The 26,111-nt window shown below is 46.3% G+C and overlaps 1 protein-coding gene and 1 non-coding gene across 2 annotated transcripts in view; both read left to right on the forward strand.

The window, feature by feature from the left end:
• Positions 1-25,862, forward strand: part of SF3B3 (splicing factor 3b subunit 3) — a 29,147-nt gene extending 3,285 nt beyond the window's left edge. The window contains exons 5-26 of the mRNA XM_032701166.1: positions 50-191; positions 1,112-1,224; positions 1,923-2,060; positions 3,228-3,331; positions 4,547-4,712; positions 5,147-5,242; positions 5,768-5,840; positions 11,288-11,439; positions 11,834-11,989; positions 12,365-12,520; positions 13,213-13,356; positions 14,240-14,362; positions 15,686-15,840; positions 16,912-17,086; positions 17,693-17,898; positions 18,821-18,977; positions 20,309-20,434; positions 21,453-21,665; positions 22,599-22,697; positions 23,113-23,256; positions 23,918-24,022; positions 24,986-25,862. Of these exons, the coding sequence (XP_032557057.1) occupies positions 50-191; positions 1,112-1,224; positions 1,923-2,060; positions 3,228-3,331; positions 4,547-4,712; positions 5,147-5,242; positions 5,768-5,840; positions 11,288-11,439; positions 11,834-11,989; positions 12,365-12,520; positions 13,213-13,356; positions 14,240-14,362; positions 15,686-15,840; positions 16,912-17,086; positions 17,693-17,898; positions 18,821-18,977; positions 20,309-20,434; positions 21,453-21,665; positions 22,599-22,697; positions 23,113-23,256; positions 23,918-24,022; positions 24,986-25,126 (3,084 nt within the window). The 3' untranslated portion in view covers positions 25,127-25,862. The remainder of the gene's footprint in view (positions 1-49; positions 192-1,111; positions 1,225-1,922; positions 2,061-3,227; positions 3,332-4,546; positions 4,713-5,146; positions 5,243-5,767; positions 5,841-11,287; positions 11,440-11,833; positions 11,990-12,364; positions 12,521-13,212; positions 13,357-14,239; positions 14,363-15,685; positions 15,841-16,911; positions 17,087-17,692; positions 17,899-18,820; positions 18,978-20,308; positions 20,435-21,452; positions 21,666-22,598; positions 22,698-23,112; positions 23,257-23,917; positions 24,023-24,985) is intronic.
• On the forward strand, positions 1,377-1,456 carry LOC116793654. The gene has a single exon (XR_004359551.1). It is a non-coding gene; the product is annotated as a small nucleolar RNA SNORD111 (small nucleolar RNA).
• Positions 25,863-26,111: the final 249 nt, after the last annotated feature.

The raw sequence follows: 26,111 nt of genomic DNA on the forward strand, positions 1-26,111 counted from the left end.
CTCCTTTTCATACTTTTCTTGAAAGACACTTCCATGTGTTCTCTTTTAGGAAGCAGACAACGATCCAACAGGAGAAGCTGCAGCCAACACACAACAGACACTGACATTTTATGAACTGGACTTGGGTTTGAACCACGTTGTTAGGAAGTACAGTGAGCCCCTGGAGGAGCACGGCAACTTCCTCATAACAGGTGCTGCCCACAGAGTCATTTTCTCCTGGGTCTACTCGGTTCCCATTCCTCAGGGAAACAGAATCAATATGCCTTACATCTTAGGAGTTGTTTTGATGGTAGTCTGAGCCATTGGGATAAACTAATTGACCTTGGTGTCAGGTAATACGTGTTGGTTCACACATGGAATGGTAGCAATGCAAAAACATCTCTGTTTAGGTAGTGCATAGGTGCTGTTGTACTCTCTTGCATGGGATTCCATCAGCTAGAGGCAGTAGATGAATCCACAGACTAAAAACCCACTTGCAGGGCTTGGATACAAAGCCAACCTCACACCTTCAGCATGGGAAGGTGCTGCAGGTTCCTCTGCAAGCACAAAAGACACTGAGCTGGGAGAGCATCCTTGTATACTTGCCCGGTTTCATCTCCTGTATGCAACTGTCAGACACCAAATATTGGGCTGGATCTGACCACTACTGCTGTTTTGATATCTTTTGTTAGGCTGGAATCTCAATAGAAGCATTTTTAAAACCGTACTCTAAAAATAAAAGATATGTCAGAAAACCATCTAATAGATTTTTCTGACAGCAAGCAAACATGCCAGTAACCCAAGGCTTGTGTCTAGCTGACAAGTTGTTAGCGTGGTATTTTGGTCTTGTCATGGCTTTCTAGACAAGAATAAGGCAGAAGGGGTAGAACTTAAGCCATTTTTCTGAAACTGCATCCTTCCTGGTTCCATCTGACCTGTTCTCATGCTGGCACAGGCAGCTGTACTCAGTCCTTTGTCTTCCTTTTCAATAAGAGCAGACTTAGATATGTAGGGTGATAGAGAGCGCTGGTAACTACCTTGCTTTGAAGAAAACCAAAAGAAATACTCTGCAGGCATTAAGTCAGATCTATGATAAGGGCTCTTCTCCTAATATACTGGTTTTGTTTTTCAGTTCCTGGTGGTTCTGATGGCCCTAGTGGGGTGCTGATCTGTTCTGAAAACTACATTACTTACAAAAACTTCGGTGACCAGCCTGATATCAGATGCCCAATTCCCAGGAGGCGGGTGAGAATTTTTTAAGAATATGAATGCTTGGTATTTGCCTTTTGAGGTTAAGGGCATCAGGGAGGTTTTAAAGTAATAGAGTTAAAAGCATGCTGGCTTATCGTATACTTCCCTGACTGCATGTTATCTGGGCGTGGGGACAGAGGTGGGCACAGCCTGAAGTGATGAGCTCAGTTCATGTCTCTTCTCTGAGATGTACCCTGGAGATACTGCAAACACTCTGATCAGGCAGCACTGTCAGTGCAAGGTGGGATTACTGGAGATGGTGAGTCACAGTGGCTGTTGTAGATGCAGGTGAATTCAGCAGCTGCTCTGTTGCATCTAAGGCTGTTTCCTCTTCCCTTTGGTATTGGGAATTACACGCTTTGGCAGTGCTTTGAACACCTGCCAGGGTGCTCAAAACCAGCTGTGTGGGGGCTACAGCCCTTTCCTCCATGTTTGGCTTTGATATGTGAGAGTTGTTTGGAGAGGAGAGCACAAAAGACATGAGGGGTGATGCTTTAGGCACAGTGTCCCAGAAATGTGTTTCCTTCTGAGGCATAGAGGTACTGAGGGTGACTGGGTGCTTTGTGTTAAAAGCCTCCTTACCTACTGTCAGCTCTTAAAGGACCTGTGAAATAGGAATACTTCAGTCAGTGCAATCACATCTACACTTGCTGGGTAATTCCACCAGTGACCTCCACTCTCTTTCTCGACAGAATGACTTGGATGACCCGGAGAGAGGGATGATTTTTGTGTGCTCTGCTACACATAAGACCAAGTCCATGTTCTTCTTCCTGGCCCAAACAGAGCAAGGAGACATTTTCAAAATTACTCTGGAGACTGATGAAGACATGGTAAGCACCATGTGAAGGGTGGCAAAAGCATTCATTGAGAGGAGTCCTTAGTCAATTATTTTGATTCTCTAAAGTGATAAATATTTAATATTGTGGGTTTAGTTTTGTAATGTCACATATTTTACGTGGTCTGTAATACAAGTAACACTAGTCACAGCTGTGGGTATTAGTCATACAGAGACACTGCACAAGGTTTGCAAAATCCTATGAGGATTATACTGCAGTCACTAGGGCATATTTTAGCTGTTCTGACAGTGGTCCTTTCTTTAAAAGATGTGAAGTGTGGCTCATGAACCTGCTGGGGAGTATTCAAGAAACTAATTCTGGGGAACTTACTTTCTCTTGATTGCAGTAGGTGCACTCTGATCTCTAAATTGAATATTTACAGAGTGCAATCAATATTTTTGCAAAGTGCAGTAGCCATCTTGGTACAGCTGGTCCCTGAGTTGAAATAGGAAGCTCGAAGTGGCTTTCTGCTGCTTGTCTTACTATTCTGCTATGGAAAGATCTCTGCTGCAGTGAATCAGTTGGGTTTTCTTGAGTAAATGTTGAATGTTAGTACCTCCTTCATCTAAACATGTCAAAGTTGGTATAAGGGATGATTGTATAGCAGGCACCAAGCCTGCCAGAGTTCAGGGAGGGTTTGGACAACACTCTGAGGTACATGGTGTGGTTTTTGTTGTTGTCCTGTGCAGAGCCAGGAGTTGGACTCTGTGATTATGGGTCCCTTCCAGCTCGGGATATTCTGTGATCTTTAGGTGGCTGAAGATTGTTCTTGGATGTTTCACCAAGAGCTTTTTGAGAGCATGTCAAATGTAGAAATTTGCTCAGGACATTTATTTTTTGCATGTTGGAGAATGGCTGGTATTCAGTGAAGCAAATTTCTTATCTTCTAAGCAGCTTTCTGTTTTTGCAGCTTTTATTTTCTAAACTGACTCAGTGTTACAAAAGCCAGAAAGTCTTAGAATAAAACAGGCAGCTTGGCTTTTGTGTGCAAAATAGTCTGTTGGATTTTGTGATTTATATCCTGCTGCCCTGAGCTTCTGATGTGGTTAAGCCTGGCCCACTCTTGCTTCCTTTCTTTGAAGAGGATAGTTAGGCAGATTTTTTTATTGAATCACACGTGTGGTACTTTGTTAGCACAGCCCTGTCTTCATCTGCTCCCAGGTAACAGAGATTCGACTGAAGTACTTTGACACTGTTCCTGTGGCTGCTGCCATGTGTGTGCTGAAAACGGGGTTTCTCTTCGTGGCATCTGAATTTGGAAACCAGTGAGTAAACAGTTTGACATCAGTGTTTTTCCCCAGACTGGTTCTGTCCAGGCCTGCAGACTCACCTTTGGACTTACTGTACTTAGAAAGACACCACTTCTGATTTAATGGCTAAATTAGTGCTTTGTTCACACAGCTTGAGAAGAACAGTTGGATTAGACTGTGACTGAATGGGGGAATTTTCTTGTTGTTTGAACATAGAGTATTAGATGATGTAGTGCAGAGAATAAAAGATGACTTGCTATTGCAGTAGGCTTTGAAAGAATTGAGCACTTGCTCTTCATCTAGGGTTCATCACGTATCCAGATGAATTTTCCTTTCAGTTAGTTTTGTTAGTTTTGAATTTTTGTGTGCTATGACCCACTCAGAAGGGGTTTCTTCTCAGTAATTGTGTTCCTTTCCTTAATAGATAGATTTCCATAATAAATATACACTTGAGGGCTTCCTGAACTTGTGTTTGGGATTCTAGAATACTCTAAAGGCCTATGCCCATCTTTGGAGATGGTTTAACAGTGTCTAAGTGGAGGATTCACAGGAATGGAGACTTAAACTCTTTTTTTTTTCTGACTGCATCTGCAGTCAGCCACCTGAGGGAGCCCCAGCCAGTCTGCTGGACTGGATCTGAACTGATGAAGCCATATTCGAGCTTTATTAAAACCAGGAAGTAACTCAGTTTGTTTTTCTTGGGTTTTTTTTGGTTTTTCCTCTGAAATTTAACTTGGTTGTTATGCTGTTTGGACTTATAAATTGGAATAGGGAATGTGGTTAAAAATAGTAAGGTGAGAGTGTTCTAATAAGATAGGTAACTGTGGAGTTGCAGTCTTAGCCATTGGCCTTGTTTTTGGCCTCAGCCATCAGTTGGTGCTTTGGCTTTAACATAGGAATATCTGAAAGTCTCAAGGGCAAACAGAAAACACTGAAACTCTGGGATACCTTTCCAGCAACAGCTACAAATGAGAAGGACTGAAGCAGGGAGGTTTTGTGGGGGTGGTTTTTTTGTTGGTGGGATTTGGGGGGTTTTTTTGCGGGCCTCTGATTTCCTTTAAATGTCTTGTCACCAAGAAGACAATCCTTAGAGCCAAATTTTAATAACTGTGTAATGTAGGGTTGGATTTCTTTCCTTCCCACTGCCTGAATATTTGGCTAAGCCTTACTTGGAGAAGGCTCTGTGAGCTTTGCACTGAACATGCTGTTGCTCTTGCTTCCTGTCTCCAGTTACCTGTACCAGATCGCTCACCTGGGGGACGATGATGAGGAGCCAGAGTTTTCTTCTGCCATGCCTCTCGAGGAAGGAGATACGTTCTTTTTTCAGCCACGGCCTCTCAAGAACCTGGTGCTGGTGGATGAGTTGGACAGTTTGTCTCCTATTCTGTGTTGTCAGGTATGCTGCCATCAGCAAGCTCCCGTTTGCCATGGACATAAGTGAGTGGAGTCACCAAAGCTGTGTTATCCTGGGTTTCCAGAAATGTTGCTCTATAGTAAAGACTTGTAGAAAAGCAAAGTTCTCAGACAGCTGCCGAAGACTGGCAACCTGGCCTGGCAGCTTTTGATTCCTGTGGAGATAAATATGTATCTGAACACGGGGTGTCAGCCAGAAGTTCTGTGCTGCTGCTCTGTTGACCATCAGAGCAGTTCTTTGCAGAGAGTTTGGTTAAAACTGGATGTTACTTCAGGGCAGCAGATGGTACACCCTGTAGCATCCTCACTGTTCTTGGTGTTTGTAAAATAACATTCTTAAATCAACAGTGTGGCCTATCTAGTTTAATTTAATTTTCCCTTTCCGTGGATATTGTCTGACACTTTTTCTCCACACAGATAGCAGATTTGGCCAATGAAGACACACCCCAGTTGTATGTGGCTTGTGGTCGGGGGCCCAGGTCGTCTCTGAGGGTTTTAAGACATGGGCTTGAGGTAAGACTTCCAGCACTTGACAAGAACAGCTTGAGAGGTGAGGGCAGCGGGAGAAAATCCTTCAAATAAAGGTGCTGAAATGAAGGGATTCTCCTTTTACTGTGGTCTGGAGAGCAGCTTTCTGTAGGCTTGCTTCTTGGAGAAATAAGAGTTCTATTGTTTATTCGTACATTCTCAAAGGCTTTTTGTTTAGTTAACTCTGGCAAACCTGCATTTTGTCTCTTTTAATACTTGAGTGTATTGAGTTGGAACATTCCTGGTGTGTTCCAGCTGCTGCTGATCTCTGCTGGGGGCGGGTGACCTCGTGTTAAAGCCAGTCATCCAGAGCTCTAGTGCTGCCATAGCATTGCTGAATAAACTCTGCCCTGTAGCACATCTGGCACGGGGTGAGAGCGTCAGAACTGGGAATTGTTGGTTTTCCTGCCCAGTTGTGGGAAAGCTTAAGAACTGCTGGTGGTTTGGTTGCTTACTCTGGTAAGTCTAAACATCTGTTTGCAAAAGAACCTTCTTCCTGTTTACTCTTAGGTTTCTGAAATGGCTGTCTCAGAGCTGCCTGGTAACCCCAATGCTGTATGGACTGTGAGGAGACATGTTGAAGGTATGCAGTATTTTCCTAAAGCACAGGGAGGTCATAATGGTTTTTTTCGTGTTTTGTTTGTTGTTGTTTCTTTCCTTTCTTTTTCTGTCCAAGGAGATAGGAAAGGTGCTGCATGGCGGTTGTGTGCCATCCCCAGAAGTTTGAGTCACTAGCCACTTGCTTGTATTTAGAAACCACCCACCCTCTGGTCCCCTAGAATTGTCACACTTCCCTTTGACAAAGAAGCACCTGCCTGCAGCTGCATCCATCGCCCAACGTGTGGTGTCAGCTGCACGTTTGCAGCCTGAAGCTGCTGAACTTCTCATCCTTCCCCACTTCCCATAAGTTCTTGCTCAGGCAGCAGGCAACAGTGATTCTTTTTGCTGGAGCACATTCCCTGTTCTTCATGTGCCTGTTGACAGCCGTGGTAATCAGCCGTTTGTGAGAGAGTGGGATACAAATTATGAAACAAAGAAGATAAATCAGCAACAGTGTCTGTATTTTATTACTTTCTTCTGTGCATATCTGTGAAGAAAAGGGTCTGTTGGGGCTAGGATACACTCCCTATTCTAAAACAGCAGTGTGTAGAATGCTGCTGATTCCAGGAAGGTGAAGATTTCAGATTGTCAGAATATACCGAACTGGGGGGGGGTGTTTGTTTTTTTTCTGTCTTCCTGATCTGAAATAATGGGTTTGCCTTACTAAAGAACAAGAGGAAATGTAGACCCTTGTCCTGCCTTTCTCGTAAGGGTGAGAACAGAGTTCCAAAGAAACACTTAAAAAGCTTGAAGTGAAGCTGTTCTGGGTATCTCTTCTGGTGATTATTTCCAAGGCAGTACTTTGTATAAATCTCACAAAGACTTCTCTAGGTTTATTGACTGGACCTAGAAATGCCAGCTTGTTGCAGTAGAGACCTTAACCTGCTGTGTTGACATGGTATCTTGTATTTAAACAGAGCAGTATGTCTTCCAGGGAATCTGTAACCCTGTGGGAATTTCAGACATTGCTGTGGGATTTACCATGCAAGACCTGCCATCCATTCCTGTGCTCATGTCCCGAGACTCATGTATTGCCCAAGCAGCATGGGAGGAACTTGGAGCATAAAGCACCTTCCTGTTCCCCAGAGATAAAAGGGTCAAAAGGAAAATATTTCCACAGTTCATATCAAAAATACATGCTTTTCTAAAAAGGGGCATTGCAGTTTGTTCAAGAGAGACCTTTGCTCCAGCATTCTGGAAAAGGTGTTGGTAACATTTGCTCCCTCTGAGGGAGGGAGGCTTCTTACATCACCTTAGGTTTTAAAACCTTTTCACCTTAGGTTTTAAAACCTTTTCTCTTGGGGTTTCAGAAGTTGACTTCAGCTTTTCAGGAGATGAAGGACCGTTGCTAATCAGCACGAAACAGACAAGTCTCATTGCCTCATCTTTTTTCCACCTTCCACATTTTCCAGGTTTCAGCATGATCATCTCCATGATTTCAGAAAGGCTGGAATCTGTAGCTGTTGAGCCTTGCTGCTCCCTGAATACCGCTTATAGTTACGGGAAAACCGATCCTCAAGTTCCAGCTCTTTGAATTCATAAATCACTTCAGTGGGTTTTGATCAGAAAGAATGCAGAGCCTTTTCAAACGTGTGTCTGATCTTGGCACTGCCCTGGAGTGCCCCGTTTGCAGCAGTGGGTTGCCCGGCTCTGCCCCGGTGCCCCAGTGTGTGTGTGCTGCAAGGCCTCTGTAAGACACCCCCAGGTTTGCAGCCCTCAGAGCAAATACTAACCATGGCTGGTACGTGGTGATACTCACTACCAATACCAAGCCTTTTTTTTTCTTCCACAGGTGGCTGGTGGTGGAGGTGCTGATCACAGGTGTGTACCTACTGCTAGGGGCTACTGTACTGTCCCACAGGTTAACCACAGACAACCCCCAAACATCGTGGGGCTGTGTTTATGCTGAGCTTTTCAGTAATTGAATTCTAGAAGCTGGGGTGCAGTTGGAGATCATTGCCTTTGCAGTTTCAGTAGCTGAGGAGTGGAAAGCAGATCCCATTGCATCTTACAGTCTTTGAGGAGCAAAATAATCAACTGTGTTTCTGTAGAACAATCAGTTCTTGCTAGCGTCAGATGTGTGTGTTTCAGGGGTGTTTTCAGCTCCCTTGTAGACCAAGGTTCGGCTCCCACCTGCTTTGTCTGTGTCCATCCAGACCTCAAAGAGAAAAAGATCAAGTGTGCTTGAAGCACCTGTAGGTATTGCTGGCACGGGAATGCCCTGTGGTTATGGGATGCATCTGCCCGTCAGAGAGAAGTGGATGGGATTTGCCCCAAACCCTCTCTTGCAGTTGAGTGTGGAGGTGTGTGGGTCTAGCTGGCTGTGTGCTCTGCTGTGGAGATAGATGGGAGCTGGGGGCTAACACTCAGCATTCCCTGCCTGGCACTCCTGTGTGAAAAGGGGAAAAGGGGAGCGGTGAGTCACCGCTGCGGAGTCGCCGTGCAGGAGTAAACAGAAGCCCAGGAAAATGTGCTGTCATCCCCTTGGTGTCTGTTGAACTGAGAGTAATCCTGAGCTCTGTCACTGCTCATCAGTTTGTTCACTGAGCTCCTCTGAGGTAGTGGTGCCTGTATTTGTATCAGTGCAAATTCAGATGCCGCAGAGCGTTAAAAAACTGCATCAGGCCCGGACTGCATATAGGAATGGAATTCTGGACTAACTCAGACTGAATCCATGACAAGTAACAAAAAGCACAGTAGTGTAGAGTTCAGGGACTGAAATGTCATGTTTTCATAACTGGTCGTGACGTGTGCATGAAGCTGCAGAAAACTTGTAATGAGTGTGTAGGAGAATGAGTCCAGCTGTGGCTCTTCAGAGTCATTAAAATGTCTCTATTACTTGCTGAAAGGAGCTAACTGGAGCAATTAGAACAGTAATAAGCATCTCTGAAGTCTTGTGTCTGCATACAAAATGATGTCTATCTGTTCAAAACTCTGGGGAGCCTGATGTTATGCTTGGGATTGTGCAGAGCTAAGTAGATATCTTTTCATATTAAAATCTATAAATCTTTTTCTGAGAACACTTCAGTGTGCCCTAGGGATTTAGTCCCCTTAATTTCAACTAGGCTGCTATATTTTCTAAACCAAAATTGCGTTGTTTGAATCTGGATGAATGTGTCTTATTCACAGACTTAATTCTGGTAAATCAAACCCTTTATTTCAAAAGCTCCAGCAGAGAGGCATTAAGCAACACAGACTTCGAGCAAAAATGCACTTGTCACCGTTACTGACACAGACTTAAAGACGTGGTCTAATACAAATGTAAGCCAATGGAAAGAAAGAGCTAAAAAAGTATTAAGAGGTAGGAATGAGTTTTCATTTAGAGTAGGACTAAGGGAATCTGTTTTGCTTTCGAATGGGAGTTCTTTGTCCTGTTCCAACTCACATGGTTAAGCCTCCAGCTGGGACACAGTGGTTTATCATGAGAATTGACAGGCCCCAGGGAGGAAGGCAGCAGCTCTCAAGAAATTTGGAAAGCAACAGTGGTCTTTGAAATGGAATTCTTAGAACATCCTGTCTATTTATGAATCAAATGCTTTGCCTGTGAACTGTTACAATTCTCCGTTTAAAGTGATCGAGGAATTTTTGTGGAATTTTAGTGTTGAAAAAGTCATGCAAATTTGTAGGAGAAGCTGCTGTTCGGTGTAGAAAATAACCTGTGTTTAACTGGAAGTCTTGCTGAACTCCTGCCATCAGCTGTTAATGTTGGAGGAATTCTCCTGTTAAGCCAAGTGTTTAAATGGTTGGCGTTACTGATCGGGTTCTGTGTGCACGTTCAGTTCTTGTTTTCTCATTTCCCCAAGTGGGCTTGTTCCTGTTTGTGGGTTTCAGAGCATGTTGGAGGTCACAGGTTGTGGCCACTTAATAGAGTAGTAATGGAGTTAATGCCACAGACCACTGTTGGAATTGCTTTGGTTACACAGAGCTCTTCAGTTTGAGCAGAGCTGTGGTCTGTATACCAGATGTTGAAGAGAAGTGGATTTTTATTTTTTTTTCACTTGCATATTTTCAGCTGTATGTAAGAACTTTTTGTTGTAAACGTGACACAGCAGGTTTGGCAGTGCTTCCCTCTAAACAGGGTGGATAAGAAAAGGATCAGTTCCTGAAGCGTTTGTTTTGCTTAACCTAGTTTGGGTTCTTTAAGCTGCTGCATGGTATTTACTGGCATCCTGCTTTCATCCCAGTGAGAGTTCTCTATTATTAGAGTCATTAGCCACTTTTCCATGTCTCCCACATTTGGAAATTATGGAGAATTTCCATTCAAGGGCAGAAACTATGACAGCTCTCTTACACCCTCACTTCCACTGGTGCTGTGGTGCCCAGGTCTGAGCTTTGGGTTGAGTTGGGTTAAAATGAGGAATTTTCTTTTTAAGAAATAGCACTTGCATGACATGACAACAGCAGCAGAATTAGAGTTGCTTCTCTGAGGCAACCTTATTTCCGAGACTCCTGGCTCCATTTCCCAACAGACTTCATTGTTTCTGTTGCTTTGTTACTCTGTTGTAATGAGACTCCTCTTCCCTTCTTAAAGCCTGTTGCTTTCTGCAGAATGAAAACAGACAGCAGTAAACTGGGACATTCCCTTCACCCAGTCCTACTACCCTTGTTTCCCACAAAGTTTCTGTATTTCCAAACGAGCTCTTAAGATTATTTTGATTAGCATAGCCCTTCCACATCCAAGCTACACAATTCTGAGCTGTCCCCTTTGGGAGAAGCCAGTACTGGGGATAATAGTTGCAATACTGTCACTTATCCCAGCAGAAGTAAAGGTCAATGTTTATTCTGTCTTAAAAATGGAATTGTTTATCATCCCAGGAGACTGTACCCATCTCAATGTGTATGTAAGCCATTTGAGCTTCTGGAGAAGGGTAGAACAGGCTTAACCCTGAGTTCCTCTGCTGCAATGTGCCCTAATTGTTCTCTGCAACCTTTTATTGTGTGGCTACTAGATAGAGACTGTGGTCCTGCAACCTCTTGTGTGCAGCATCCGTGGTGTGGTTTCTGCAGGTGGGTTCTATATGTTCAGATTTTTGGAGTAGACTATTCCCTTTGACTTCACTGAGTGTTGAATCCGGATTCAGCTCCTTGTGTGAGGTGGGACAAGTGTCTTAAAGGCTTCTAGACTTCGTGCGGTCTTTGAAAAAAGTAGGCAGGAATCTTGCTTGCCAGAATCCAGAGTATTGTGAATTGACTCTGGATCTGGATCGTGGTTTGACCCCTGGCTTGATCTTGCATTGTTTGGAGTCTAGCAGTGGCTGGCTTTCGGACAGCATGTCCTAGAGCGAACTCATACAATACTGTCAGCAGCTGTAATTATCACAGCAGTTCTGCTGAAGAGTAACTGCTAGACATGTGTCAGACTGCTGATTGTGTTGGGAAGCCTTGCATTTATTTAATCAGCACCCTTTTTTCCCTGTCTCCCTTGACCAGATGAATTTGATGCCTACATCATCGTGTCCTTCGTAAATGCCACGCTGGTGCTCTCTATCGGAGAGACTGTAGAAGAAGTGACTGACTCTGGATTCCTGGGTACTACACCCACCTTGTCCTGCTCTCTTCTTGGTGATGATGCTTTGGTACAGGTAATGGAAAGCTGCTTCTGACATGCCTACTTATGCCTGCCGCTCTCTGCTTGCTGCACGGACGTGGTTTCCACAGCAGTGCAACCTTTTGTCTAAAGGTGTGGATTGGCAGAGAATGATGCTTATTCAGCCTTTCCCTTTTTATGTCTAAGTGAAAGTGGACCAGCTGAAGATGTTCCTAATCTCCTTCAGTAGTTCCTTGCTGTGGTTGAAAGATGCAATGCTTCCAGCTGGCGAGTGGCTTTCTGCTGGTTCAGCCTGGTAAATAGCTGATGGATCACTGCTGCCAGGAGCAGTACTTGCCTTTGGCTTTTGCAGAGTCAGAACCACCAGTGAAATGGGAGTTGTGAAGGGATGGTAAATGCAGAATTGATGTGACCGTTTTTTCCTGCAGGTTTATCCAGATGGCATCCGGCACATCCGAGCAGATAAGAGAGTAAATGAATGGAAGACACCAGGGAAGAAAACTATTGTGAAATGTGCTGTGAACCAGAGACAAGTAGTGATAGCACTGACTGGAGGAGAACTGGTTTACTTTGAGATGGACCCGGTATGTGTGTTAATGTTGTGAATGAGTTTGGAAGAGTGAGGCAGAGTATGGGGCACACCAGACATGGACCCTTGATCAGACCTGCAGAGAAGAATTCAGTAGTGAAGCATCCTTCTAGGATGGATAGATCAAAGTCCTGCATATCTGGACTGTGTCTTTCTGAGATTATTTAATGTCTGGCTAAAGTCTCTGAAGTTCATAACTGAGGCTGAAAGTTGTGTACTTACACTCTTGCACTTCCGGTTCTTCCGATCGTAGCTGAAATCGGACTGGAAAGAAATAGTTTAAAAATTGCTTTATTGTTTATATAACAAATCCAAAGCGTCATATTAAAAACAAAGTGTCTCATTAATAAGTCATCTGTTTCTTTCTCAGTCAGGACAGCTGAATGAGTACACGGAGAGAAAGGAGATGTCGGCTGACGTCGTTTGCATGAGTCTGGCCAATGTTCCCCCTGGGGAGCAGCGCTCCCGGTTCCTCGCTGTTGGGTTGGTGGACAACACTGTCAGAATCATTTCCCTTGACCCTTCGGTGAGTAGCTGTGCTGTCTCTGCCTTCTGTTGGCTTGAGATGTTCAGAAGGATACTCCAGAGGTGGGCTGTGTCCATCCAGACTGTCTTTTTGTATTCAGGTGGATGACCAGGAATGGATAGCTTGCATGGCTTTTCTCTGCTGGCTGGGAGGAAACATGGCCCTTGATCCTTCCTTGAAACAGATACCCTTGTTTTACCTAGAGGCATCCATACCTGAAGGGTTCATCTGATGAGTCACAAAAGCATTTTCTTCTTTCTCTTTCTGTTCTGGGTGGGGCTTTTTGTTGGGGTTCCCCCTGCATCTCCCTGTTTGCACCTGTACTAAAAGCAGACTCACTCTGCAAGCAGGTCAGCAGCAAACCAGCCTTACCGTTCTTCTACCTGCAGCAGATGAGTGTTCAGAGGATGGCTGCAGTAACCTAAATTTTGCTCAGGTCACTCCATTCTAATAGCTACAAACTGTACTAGAACAGTTTGGAAGGATCCAGTTTATCTTCTCTGAAGCCCAGGCTGCTACCGCTCCTGCTTGCCAAAATCCACAGAGCCAGCATCTATTGTGACTTTTTTTCTGTGCTGGGTACTTCTTTCTGGAGATTTTAAAGGGCATCTTGAAGCTCCTTAGGTTGAGCTTGAATCCCTTTGTGCCATGCCAGGCCTTGCTGACTGGTCCCTCTCTCCTGTCTCCCCCAGGACTGCCTGCAACCGCTGAGCATGCAGGCGCTGCCCGCGCAGCCCGAGTCGCTCTGCATCGTGGAGATGGGTGGCACGGAGAAGCAGGACGAGCTGGGGGAGAGGGGCTCCATTGGCTTTCTGTACCTCAACATTGGCCTCCAGGTGAGAGGTGCCTGCCTGGTCCTGACAGGCGTGTCTTGGGGATTTTTCACTTGGAAGGTGGATTGTTAAAATAGCCTTGTCATTGTGTGGCACAGCACAAAGCCTGGCTGTTCCCTCTTTGCTTAACAGCCCTGAGCGAGGCATTCACTGTGTGCAAGTTTCCCCATACATTCCTAGACTTAAGACTAGTTAAAAGACAGTATATTGTCCCAGATTTCACATAGGATGAACTGTGCTTTTCCCCTTCAAGGAAGAGGGCATGTTCTAAGAAGTACTTCTGGGTGAAATGTTGAGCAGCTCTTTAGAAACTACCTGTAGGGCAGAGTATCAAAGAAGTAACTGCCCACAAGCAGAGGCTCTGCTCTAATAACTCTGCTGTTACACAGTTTTTTGTTACATCTGTACTGACTCTGTGATCTTTGACCAAAAAATGTTGTTTTGACAATTTGACATGTGGTAAAAATAATCAGCACAGTCCAGGTTCTTTCGCATGCCTCAAGCTTTATGTCAGAATGCAAGCTCTTTTTAAGTAGCATTAAGTTTTTGGGTAAATCCTTTGTACCAAGAGGGATTGGGATGTGGAATTGGCCCTCAGGTTTTAATGGCTTATGTGATATGCTGAAGTCCTTGGTCTGTTTTTTATTTTGAGGGGGGGAGGGTGTGTGTGTCTGTTTGTTTTACAGCTATTCCTTTCCGCCCTGTAGGGCTGTGCTTTTTTTAATATTAAGAGCCAACTTAGAGTGTGGCTGTAGGAGAGATCTGTGCCGTCAGCTAGAAAAGTAAACACCTAATTCCTCAGAAACTGCCTCTCTGTTTTGAGTTATGGCTGTAGTTAGTTATTTCTTCCCTGCATCTCGATCTGACTCTCTGGTTTGATGCCCAGAACGGGGTGCTGCTGAGGACTGTCCTGGATCCCGTCACCGGGGATCTCTCCGACACCAGGACCCGCTACCTCGGCTCACGGCCCGTCAAACTCTTCCGTGTCCGAATGCAAGGCCAGGAGGCGGTGAGTGAGGAGAGCTCCTGCATGGGTGCAGGTCCTGGTTTTCCTTGTGGGGTGGGCAGGGTGGGGAAGCATCCTTGCAACACAGCAGGACCCTCTGGGTAAGGGTGGGAAGTAGAATGACTTCATTGTGGAGCCGCCTGGCTCACAGCTTGCTCTTTCACAGTCTTGTTCTTGTTGGTATTCCCCTTACAACTCAGAAAGTAATGTGGTAGTGCTGCCCTACCTTCTCTAAAGTAGGGCTCTTCTGACCCATAGGCTGTGTTTACAGCATGTTTGGAGAGCTTTGAGCACGTTCTTGGGCTTAAAGACACTGAAAAACCTCATCTTGCCTTCCTTAGTGCACAGAGAGGCACAGAGAGCCCTGTGCAGAAGTCGTAGCCTTGAATGCTTGATGCAGTGGATGGTTGTCTCCTTGCATGTTGGAAATGGTTCAGCCAGGGGCTGGACAGCTGCCATGCAAAGTTCAAGGAAAATATTTGCATGATTTGGCATAGAAGGAAGAATGTGTTTCATCAGAAGTGCCATTTCCAGCCTTTCTGATGTGGCACTGGGGAAATCAGCCACCCCCTGCTTGACTCATTTTTGGATGACACCTTCAGAGTTGAGAAATATTGCTGATCAGTGTAGGGGGCCAGATCTGGGAATTTAACCTCTGCTGTAGTGTCAAGGTACACTGGGTGAAATTCCTCAACTTGCTTCTGCCAGCTGTAACTTGGAGATGAGGAGCTTTGCAGCTCTAGCAGAGAATGCCTGTAGAATAGCTGAGTGCTTTTCTACTTTGAGACCAGCTGTTGTCACTCAGGCAGAAAGTAAGGTAGCACTGGAATTGATTTAGTGAACTGTACAAAGCTGAAGAGTTTAGAAGTCCACCTGCTTCGTTTCCCTTAATTTGATTGAAAATAGGCTTCTGATTATTTTAAGTAAATTTCACTAAGACTGCTACAGCATTTGAATTGTGATGGAGCACTAAATACTTATTTTAAAAGATCTGTTCCTCCTAGAACAGACTGTTTAAAAAAAAAATGACAGTATTGTTGATCTTGGCTTTTACAAATAAGTAGTGTTATTGCACCTCAGTTTGAGTATTTCTTGTCTTGATAGTGCTTCTAAGTTCCTCTTTATGCCATATGCAATGTCTAGATAAAACTGTCCCGTGAAAGCGGGCAGTGTCTCTGCAGGTATGGTCCAGGCTGGGTGGGGTCCACCCACCAGAGCTCAGTTGTTGTAGTGGGTAAGAGCTGGGCACTGTGCATCCATTTGTACTGTGTGGAGTGAGCTTGCCTCCATCCCCAGAGCTAATACATGTGCTGCTTTCTGTCCCAGGTGCTGGCCATGTCCAGCCGCTCCTGGCTGAGTTATTCCTACCAGTCACGCTTCCACCTGACTCCCCTGTCCTACGAGACACTGGAGTTTGCATCTGGCTTTGCTTCCGAGCAGTGCCCAGAGGGCATCGTGGCCATCTCCACAAACACACTGAGGTAAGCACTGATGGGGAAACACAAAGAGATCTGGGCAGGCAGAGCCGTCGTGAATCCCACCAGGCATTCAAAAAGAAGAGCTTAAGTGACTTAATTTAACCTTGGAAAGACCTTAATTATTGGTTGGTTATTGATAATGATTTGATAGAAACACTTGAATGGGTTTCAGAAAACAGACAATACAAGGATAGTTGTGCTGTCAAAAAAGAAATAGGCCATGCTTCTCAGTTTTGTATTTTCTAGCTTTTTTAAATAACAAGTGGAATTCAAATTATCCCGAAATTCTCTGATCCTTAGAGAGAGGGAAGCTTTTAATAAATGTGAACTTATTGTGTATTAGGATCTTGTGGTTTGTGATCTGAATTGGCTGCTTTGAAGAAAATAAGCCACGTGATTTAAGAAACCAGAGGCATGACAGGGATGTATTTGTTGCTTTTTAAAAGTTCAGCTGAGATACTAAACAGATAAATGAAAATAATGGACCACAAATTCAGGAACTCTGCTGTATGCACTTGAACAGGCACTTTTTTCATATCTGTCCTCATTGAAATATTACAGCATTCATTGCTTTTTAAAGGAGTCATTCTTTCTGGAAAGACTTGTGGTTTTTAGACACCAAATGCCAGAAGAACTGGCATTTCAGCTGGCAAGTCACAGGAAGAAAGAGCTGGCATTGGATTTTTCGTACTCTTTTAACTAAAGTGCCTCTGAGGAGCATTTGATTACGTGTCAAAGTCAGTGTCACATTTAGATTCAGAAGATGTGTTCCCCGGGCGTGCACTTTCCTTCTTCCATGTGCTCTTTGTTCCTCTTGGGATAGACTTGATTCAGCACCATTCAGAACACACCCTGGGACAGTGAGAGCCCTCAAGTCAAGGATCTCCTCCTGCAGCACACACCTGTCCCACAGCCTGGGCTCCCACTTAGGGTGCTAAGTTTTGCTTCTTGCCGTGTGGCCTGAGAAAGCTGCTGCTCCTCTCCAGCAGTAGCAAAAAGCTCAACTCCACATTTGTTCTCTTGGACAGCTGTTTTTAGACCCTGTTCAACACGTGTCGCATCTTTGTCCCCCAGGATTTTGGCCCTGGAGAAGCTGGGAGCAGTCTTCAACCAGGTTGCCTTCCCGTTGCAGTACACACCCCGAAAATTTGTCATTCACCCAGAGAGCAACAACCTGATCATCATTGAGACAGACCACAATGCTTACACTGAGGCCACCAAGGCACAGAGGAAGCAGCAGATGGCTGAGGTAATTGGGGTGGGGGACAGGTACGTGCATCTGTTCCCTGGAGGACACTTGTGCAGCTGGAAGTACTTCCCAGCTGCCAATGCCCACAAAGGTTTTGTGCCCTGTGTGAATGCATGGGCTGAAGGGAGTGGAGCTCTGCCTCAAAACACAAATTCCAGCAGAATATACCACTTCCCAGTGCTCCTTCCTTTGCATGTCGTTAGGGCAGGCTGTAAGAACCACATAGTGGAGGATAGTTATGCTTGTGTAACACTGTTCTCTGGGATTTCTGTGACTGGTTGAGGATGTTTGCCTTTCAGTGGGTTGTTTATTTTCTTCTCAGTGTTGTTTCCAGAGTTGTTGATGTGGAGAAACAGCTCCCCAGGCAACTGCCCCTTGGGCAGGGCAGAGCTGACACTGCTGTGCTCTGAGCTGCAGAGGCCCCTGGGGAATAAGCTCAGGGTGGGTGGTAGCTTTGGGACTTAAAAGCTTTTATATCTTCACAGGCAGTACCTTGCCCTGGACTGCCTGGGCTTAGGGGAGACAGGGAGGCTGTATTCTAAAAGAGCATGCTGGGAAAGGAAATCACTGAGCTGTTCTCTTCTCCTGTCCTTTGATGTGCTGTAGGAAATGGTGGAGGCTGCAGGTGAGGATGAGAGGGAGCTGGCTGCAGAGATGGCTGCAGCCTTTCTGAACGAGAATCTCCCCGAGTCCATCTTCGGTGCTCCCAAGGCAGGGAATGGACAGTGGGCCTCTGTTATCAGGGTGATGAACCCCATCCAGGGAAACACATTAGATCTGGTCCAGCTAGAGCAGAACGAAGCTGCCTTCAGGTAAGAAGCATTGCTGGATGCAGCAAGAATCTCTGCTTATGATGAGTCTTACGTGTTTTCTTCCTTTTGCTTAGCTCTTGCTGAGCTGAAATCCAGATGCAGCATGTTATTGAGAGACTGGCTTGAAATTCCAGAGCTGATAGCCAAATGGTTAAAGCTTTTGTCTTGCCTTTCCTTCCCTTCCCACCCTGATCTTGTCTCTATGTGGCATTAAGAGCTGGTCATGCTCCAAAAGTCATTGCTGGAGCCCAGTGCTTGAAGAACAGCACAGGGATGAAAATGACAGATAAGAGAGCAGGGAGCAAGGGAATGTGCTCTTATCTCTCACTTCCCCTTCTCATCCAGATAAACTGAGGATAGATTAAATGGAAAGGAAGTGTTAGAGGACTGCAGGGGAAAACCAACACATTAACCGCAAAAAATAGCGAGTGCCTCAGCAGGTGAAGTGGAGTTAGGTCATGCTACTACAAAAGGCTGACTCTGTCCTGTTTTGTCCAGGATTTCCAACCTGGCTGAGCTCTGTATTGGGCAGGAAATAACACTGGAAGATAAGGAAAGTTATATGCACATGTCCAGATTGGAGCAGCCTTTGAAAAACAGCTTCTAGTGGAGTTCTGCACATCACTGTGCAGTGTCCAGCCTGTGAAAGCAACATCTTGGGCATTGTGAAAACATAAAACACTTTGGGCACATGTGACAGCTGAAACACATATAGAGAGTGTGGGAGAATGAAGGGATCTGCATTAAACGTTTCTACAAGGAGGAGAAATGACCTCTGAAAAGGAAATGTCAGTGCTGAAAGGCTGGGCTCTGGAATGTCTGCTGGGCCAGGCGCAGGTTGTGCTCTCGGGGGATCCAGTCCGGGTGTGCGGCGTGAGTGTCCCGGTCCCACTGATCTCCTGCTGTGTCCTGTCGTTCCCAGTGTGGCTGTTTGCCGGTTCTCCAACACTGGGGATGAGTGGTACGTGCTGGTGGGAGTCGCCAAGGACCTGATCCTGAACCCACGCTCAGTTGCTGGGGGGTTTGTCTACACGTACAAGCTGGTGAACAGTGGTGAGAAGCTGGAGTTTCTACACAAGGTGAGGGGGATGATGGACTCGTTTCCAGTGAGGCTGTTGGGGTTGCTGTTCCTTGACTGAATGCTGTAGTAATATTGCAGTATTTGGTGAATCCTGGGCAAGATCACTGTGCTGATGTTGCACACTGGAAGCAGCCTGGGAAAAAATAAGCTGCCTCCTACAAAATCATTTGGTACATCTTTTGCAGAGCTGAGGATTGAACACAGATGTCCAAGTCCCAATCTTTTACCATCTAACTGGGTAAATGGGAGAGGAACAGTGTTTTTCATGCCCCTGTTAGGGAGGGGAAGGAAACAGCTCTATTTGCTTTTTGAAATATGAGCTCAGAGAGCTGCTTGAGCACTTGTTTACAGAGCAAATTCATACTTGGGTCACTCAAGCCCTGGTGCTAAGACTGTCAGTCCTTGGCTGACCACATGAAGCTGGTGTGAGCTGTCATCTTTCCTTGGAAGCAGTTTGGTTGTGTGTAGAAATGATTAGTGACCAGCTTGCTTTACAGGTCTCAGGGGGGCTTTAGCGAGGGTTGCAGCAGAAAAAATACTGTTCTCCTTCCCACGTGCTTCCAGCATGGCTGAGATTTGAGCAGATGAACACATGGAAAGGAATGTTGTGGCTTATTCATTTTCTACTGATGCAGTGTGTGGGTTCTGTCCAGGACCAGGGCCTTCTCTGGTGCCACTGACAGAGCTGATGTTGTGAAATAAACTTCTCTTAGCCAGTGCTGCCAAACTATGAATTCTGTAACTGGAAGTTGTCTCCATGTTCCCGTTCTCTGCTGTGGCTGATCCTTTTGGATTGATTAGTGGAGATGTTTCAGCCCTGTCTGAGTTACTGGCATTGTGGGCACACTAGTTGTTCAGATGTAACGATTTCTTTGATGGCACCATCAGAGTGTCTGTGGCAGATGGCTGAACTAGATTTATGCCTTTGTTTAAAAACAGTCTGGGTGGATTTAGGCAAAGTCTAAAGACTTTTTGCTGGATATAAATCAAAACTAAGAATTGAGGCAACAAGATCCTCATCTTTTTTTGCTGCCTGCCCCGTGTGGGGTTCTTAGAGCAGTCCTTCACTTCAGTTAAAGTGCAGTGCCAGCAGTGTGCTGTCTGTGAGTACCCAGGGCTCTGTTAGCTGCTCGTGTGGCAGCTGTTGAGAGGCTGCAGAGGACTGACCTCTTGCCCCTCCTGCAGAAGATTGTGATCAGCCTTTTGCATTAAAAGCCTTGGTACAGGCTAGTGAGCTTCAGCCACACCATTAGCTGAATCTGTCCTGAAGCTTGATATAAAGTTAACTCTGTTAATGAGGGTCTCACAGTCTTTGACTTCCCTCCCCAGACCCCTGTGGAGGAGGTTCCTGCAGCCATTGCTCCATTCCAAGGCCGAGTGTTAATTGGAGTTGGAAAGCTCTTGCGTGTGTACGACCTGGGCAAGAAGAAACTGCTTCGGAAATGTGAGAATAAGGTACTGACTTCTCTTCCTGTCCAGAGATGTCATTTGGAATGAGTGATGCTTTGCAGCAGGAGCAAAACAAGGGGTTTAGCTGCTGTTCCAGCCCAAGTGTGTCTGTGCCAAGCTGGGTGCATATGTCTGGAGTAGTGCTGGACTGGGCTGTTGTGCTGCCCCTCTGCACCCCATGCACACATAATTTTCTCATCACCATTCAGGCAGTAGTGTTGCAGGTTCCTTTTTGTCCAGCTGTGTGCAGGAGCCTATACAGACTGTAAATTGGCCACCTGCTGCAAATGTGAGAGGTCTTACCCAGATACAAAACAATTGCTGGAAACGTTTCCTTAGACTGGGGGATCAACAGGTGGGGGACAGAAGTTGGAGGGTGCATAAGAGCACCTCATCAGATCCCCAGAGTGTTGAAAAGGGGGTTTTCTCCTTCAAGTAGATGGTCTTGCTTGCTGAACATCTCTGGTATTGGTTTTAATTGCCTGTTCTTCCCTCTCTCGTGCAAACTGCAGAACCTGTGCCAGTAGCTCATTACTGCACAAAGGAGCTCCAACAAGCTCACAGGCAGACTGGGAACTTGTAGGGGAATGTTTTTTTGTGTTGTGTGGTTTTGTTTGGGGTTTTTTTCCCCTAAAACATGACTCACATGAGAAATTGAAGCTTTCCTGCTCGGGCCTTCCATGAGCACGTAGTGAGGGGACACAGAAGCAATGCCTGCTTGCAGGGGTGCCCTGGCATCTCCAGCCGTAGGCTCAGCAGCAGAACTTGTTCTCTGGACACTGCTCACAGGGAGCAGGCTGTGAATGCCACGTGATGCCTGTTAGGTTGCACTGTGTTGATGGTGTATTTAGAGTGGGGCTGTAGTATGGCAGAAGTGAAAGGTAATTTTGGAGGGAACGATGGGAAATGGGGAATGAGATGTAATTCACAAAGGGAAATCACATTTCACTTGGAGTAGGGCAGAGTTAATGGGTTATGCTCCCCTGTTTGAAGCACTCGTGTTTTGTCCTTTCTCTCTCAAAAGCATATTGCCAACTACATCTGTGGGATCCAAACCATTGGGCACAGGGTGATCGTTTCAGACGTTCAGGAGAGTTTCATCTGGGTGCGTTACAAAAGGAACGAGAACCAGCTCATCATCTTTGCTGATGACACTTATCCCCGGTGGGTCACCACAGCCACTCTCCTGGATTATGACACTGTGGCTGGAGCAGACAAGTTTGGTAACATCTGCGTGGTGAGTGTGCCTCGGAGAAGTAGGGGCTTTTTGGAAGCGTTTTTCCTTAGAACATCCATGATTTATCTTAAAAGAATGAGAATCTGTCCTTCGCTGGAGACAACGCCCTGTACCATTGACTTGTTTTTATGGAGTGACTGGCTGTCGTCATAGTGGGCTGCAGTTTGTCAGTTTGTTAAATGAAGGAAACAAGTTGAAGCATTAGCAAAGCCTAAACATATTTCTGAAGTCTCCAATATTTTGTGTTGAAATTGCCTCAAAACTTGCAGTGAATAAGCCTTGAAAAGACACTTGTGACTGTGAAAGGGCCCATGAGAACTTGAGTCAAGGTTATCACTCTTACTTTTTCTGACTAAACCTCATCACTCCCATTTAGCTTTCTCTGTCAACTTCCTCTCCAAAGTTGGCTCTGTCAGTGCTGACACTTCCCCACTTGGCTGGATTTCAGCAGAGGAGGAGGAAAGAATGGATGGTCTTTCTGGCAGAGCTTTGATCTCTTTCTGAAGCGTGCTCGGGTGCTTTGGAGTGCAGAGTTCAGCAAGTGTCAGATGCTGTGCCTGCAGGATTTGGCCAACACACACAAATCAGTCCTCTTCAGTTTTCCTGCCCCACATCCATCAAACCGTTTCCTTAGTGGGAACCACCTTCGGATCAGTTTGACCATACCTCCCAGGCTGATCTGCAAGTGCCAGGCCAGGCAGATGCTGGTTGTGAGGTCCTGCCCAGGGTTTTGAGTGATGGGCCGTCAGTCTTGACAACACAGTTGTCATTTAAAGGCTATGTTGGAGGGGCAACTGGATGGTTTTGCTGTAAATGGAAAGTGATTCTTACAGAGTCCACAAAAGCAGCCTTTCGGAGAGCACCAGAATTCTCCAGAGATAACGTGCTGCTTCTCTGTAGCTTGTTGATTTTTTTTCTTGTTTCTCAATGCAGGTGAGATTGCCTCCCAACACCAATGATGAGGTAGATGAGGATCCCACAGGCAACAAAGCTCTCTGGGACAGAGGGCTTCTTAATGGAGCATCACAGAAGGTAATACTTCATGGAAAGCACATGGTTATTCTGGGAAAAGAATTCACTACTTTTCTGTGAAGGCCTCTGCATTGTTGACCAGGAAATGTATTGGCAGTTCTGCTCCTACTCTATCTACTGTGGTGTGGGTGATTTGTTTTCACTGTTGCTGGAAGTCGGATTCAGTTTCTGAAATCACAGCTGAAGCCTGGTGGTGTTTGGAAGCAGCTCATTTTCTTATGCTGCTTTCCCTCGTTACTTGCATCCGTTTGTCCAGCTGAGTTTTGCCATCTGGTCACAGGTGGAAGGCACTTCCTCTCTAGAAGGGCATTTCAGAACTAGCAGGTGGCCAAATTTATTCTGCTTTCCTCTCTCAAGCCTTTTGATGCTTTTGTGTAAGCTAAAGAAAAAACCTGCTTCTGTGGTTGCCTTTCAGGCTGAAGTGATTATGAATTATCACGTGGGAGAGACGGTGCTTTCCTTGCAGAAGACCACGCTGATCCCAGGAGGCTCTGAATCTCTTGTCTACACCACCTTGTCGGGGGGCATAGGAATCTTGGTCCCTTTCACTTCCCATGAGGTAAGTAAGCCCAGGGTGCAATGTTGCTGCCTTTCTGTGTGCTCATGCCCAGCCAGTATATTAAACGTGCTGTATCCCGTGTGATTGCAGTGCAAAGGGGAAGAGCAGGAGCTTGCTGACTCCTCTTTCTGCACTGGTTCTGTGAGGACTTGAAAGCTTTCCTTGTTGCATTGCTGTTCTAAATCTGTTTGTGCTCCCGAGGAGCTCTTGGGTGGTTCAGTGTCTGTCTTGGCCGTGACATACTTTGTGTAGCCTGTAGACTATTGATCAGGCACCCCCTCTGTTTGTTGTGGCCTCTTGGAGCAGCGGATGCTAAAATATTCCTTCCTGGAGCTGCAGCTCTGAGCTGCACAGCTGCTCTGTGCCTCAACTCCTGGCCAGGGTGATTGCTTAGCTCTGCTGTGGGTGCTCCCTGTGGGGAAATGGTGAGGGAGAGGCTGTGACCTTGGCTGCCACGTGCAGGGCTGCTCTGGCAGAGCCTGGTATCACAGAACCACAGACTGGTTTGGGTTGGAAGGGACATTTAAAGACTCTGTAGTCCAACCCCAGCTAAGAGTGTGATGGCAGCTTTCAGCCAGTGCAGGAGCAGCTGCCTGATGGGTGTTGTCTTGCTTTGCCAGCAGCTCTGATGTGCTCTCTGATCAATCCTTAATCTCCCCAGGATCACGACTTCTTCCAGCATGTGGAAATGCACTTACGGTCTGAGCACCCTCCTCTCTGTGGACGAGACCACCTCAGTTTCCGCTCCTACTACTTCCCGGTGAAGGTAGGCCTGACCTCTTAGGATCAGCTGGTCCTGGGGTGCAGAGAGTTGCTCTGGGGCTCAGAGCTGCCTTGAGGCTGGCAGAAGCAAGTCGTGGTTGCTGTTCAGTGGGGAAGACTGGGGCAGTGCAATGCCTGAGGCAGGATACTGGCTCTTTAGCAGCACTCTGTAAGGAGAGCAGTACTTAGCCCTTGAAACTGTGGCTGTTTTGGTTTCCTAACTCTTGTAATGAGCCTCCTGAGAGTTGGTCCTGAGACTCGAGCCCAGAGGTGCTGCTGCATTTCTCTACACCACAGCATCTCCCCTTTTTCCACTGGGAGAAGCAGCATTACGTAGCAGTAGGTGTGGCTGGGTCAAATGGATGCTGCCTTGGGTTATGTTTTTTCCAGCACAACTGGAAAGGGAAATCTCCCTAGAAACGGCTGTTCCTGCATATTTCTGCTTTTGAGGAACCATTAGAAGCTGTTGACTGCTAAAGGCTGTGACCAGGAGGGTCCAGAGTACTGAACCAGAGTAACTGTGTGGTTACTACTGCCACAGTAACGTGTGTAGAGACAGAACACTGTCCCAGCAGCTGAAGCTGTCCAGATGCAGAGGATGTTCTTGTTCTTGAGGAGCTTGAGGCTGACCTGCAAAGTGCACAGCCTCGAAGATGTCTCACAGCTTCCCCCGTCTTTCCCAGTGCAGGGCTCAGACCCAGGTGGATCCCTCTTCCTTTCCCTTATGTGATTCTTCAGCTGCACCCAGGCCTTTTGGGTTTCTCTTTGGTTACTCAAGCTGGCCAGTAATTAATGTGATGCTAACTGCTGCTATTCAGCAGATGAGGTCACCAAGCATGGTCTTGTTTCCAGGACAGGATTAAGAAGCTTCTGGGAACAGACTGTTTGTGGCCATTTTTCCCCGTTTAGGCAGGGTTCAGTGCCTCTGTGTGGTGTCAATTCAGTGCTCTCCTCCTTGCCTCTCCAGAATGTGATAGATGGGGACCTGTGTGAGCAGTTCAACTCCATGGAGCCAAACAAACAGAAGAATGTGGCTGAGGAGCTGGACCGGACCCCACCTGAGGTATCCAAGAAGCTGGAAGACATCCGCACCCGCTACGCTTTCTGAGGGGCAGAGCAGCTCACAGCTCCTCTGCATGTTCTTCCACGTTGGGAGGAGGAATGTGTGGTTTTCTTCCCCTTTTCAAATATTGGTTTGGTCCTCTTGGTTTATGTTTCAAAGCAAGGTGACGTCAGTAAATACAGTATCAGCTATTAGGTGTCCCAACACATCCTGCTGCGTATGTGAAGGCTCCTGACATTCCGGCTTCCAGCCAGAGCAGTTCTCTCTCGGGAAGTGCCCAAGGCAGGATGCAGACTGACCCTCAGTCCCATCTCATTTTCCTTCCTTTAGGATGGGGGAGCCCCTGGGTGTCTTGCAGAAAGTCCTGTAGGGCAGATCCAGCTGAGTCTTTGTCGTGTCAAGTGGGATTTGTGATTTCCCAGTGTTTTAGGAAAGGAAAGAGCTGTGGCATGATTCAGGATTACCAGGCTCCTCTTAATAGTGCTCCGGGCTTCCACCAGCCCAGGGAGCAGCTGATGGGAAGCCTGGCTGTGTGGAGAGTGTAACTGTCGCACTTGATTTGAACATTTTCTTCTGAATTGCTGGGGGTTTTTTTGGACTCGCCATTTCTGACTGTTTTCCCTGTAAATAGAGTTTTGTACAATGTTGACTCTCTTGGGGGTGGGGAAGAGCGAGGCCTGAGTCTGGGACTTGATTTGTTTCATAATAACTTTGGCAAGAGAGTGTCTCCAAGCTGTGACTGTGAGCAGCACATGAAGAATAAAAGCCTGTTTTTTCACTACCCTGGCGCTGGGGCTCTTCTCCTTCGCAGCAGCTGCCGCTGACCTAGCGGGAGGGGAGGAGGAGGAATACAGAAATGTGCTCACCCTCAGCCCCATGCCCTGCACTCCTGCAAACCCCTCACTGCCCTGCCTGGAGCTGGCCCCCTGCCCTGCAGTGTGTCCTGAAGGCAGAGCAGTTGCTCTGCCTTGGGACACACACAAAGGAGGGTATGGAAAGAGGGAAGGGAAGAGTTGTTTCTCCAGCCCTT

This window comes from Chiroxiphia lanceolata, chromosome 13 (genome assembly GCF_009829145.1).
Source record: "Chiroxiphia lanceolata isolate bChiLan1 chromosome 13, bChiLan1.pri, whole genome shotgun sequence".
NCBI lineage: Eukaryota > Metazoa > Chordata > Aves > Passeriformes > Pipridae > Chiroxiphia > Chiroxiphia lanceolata.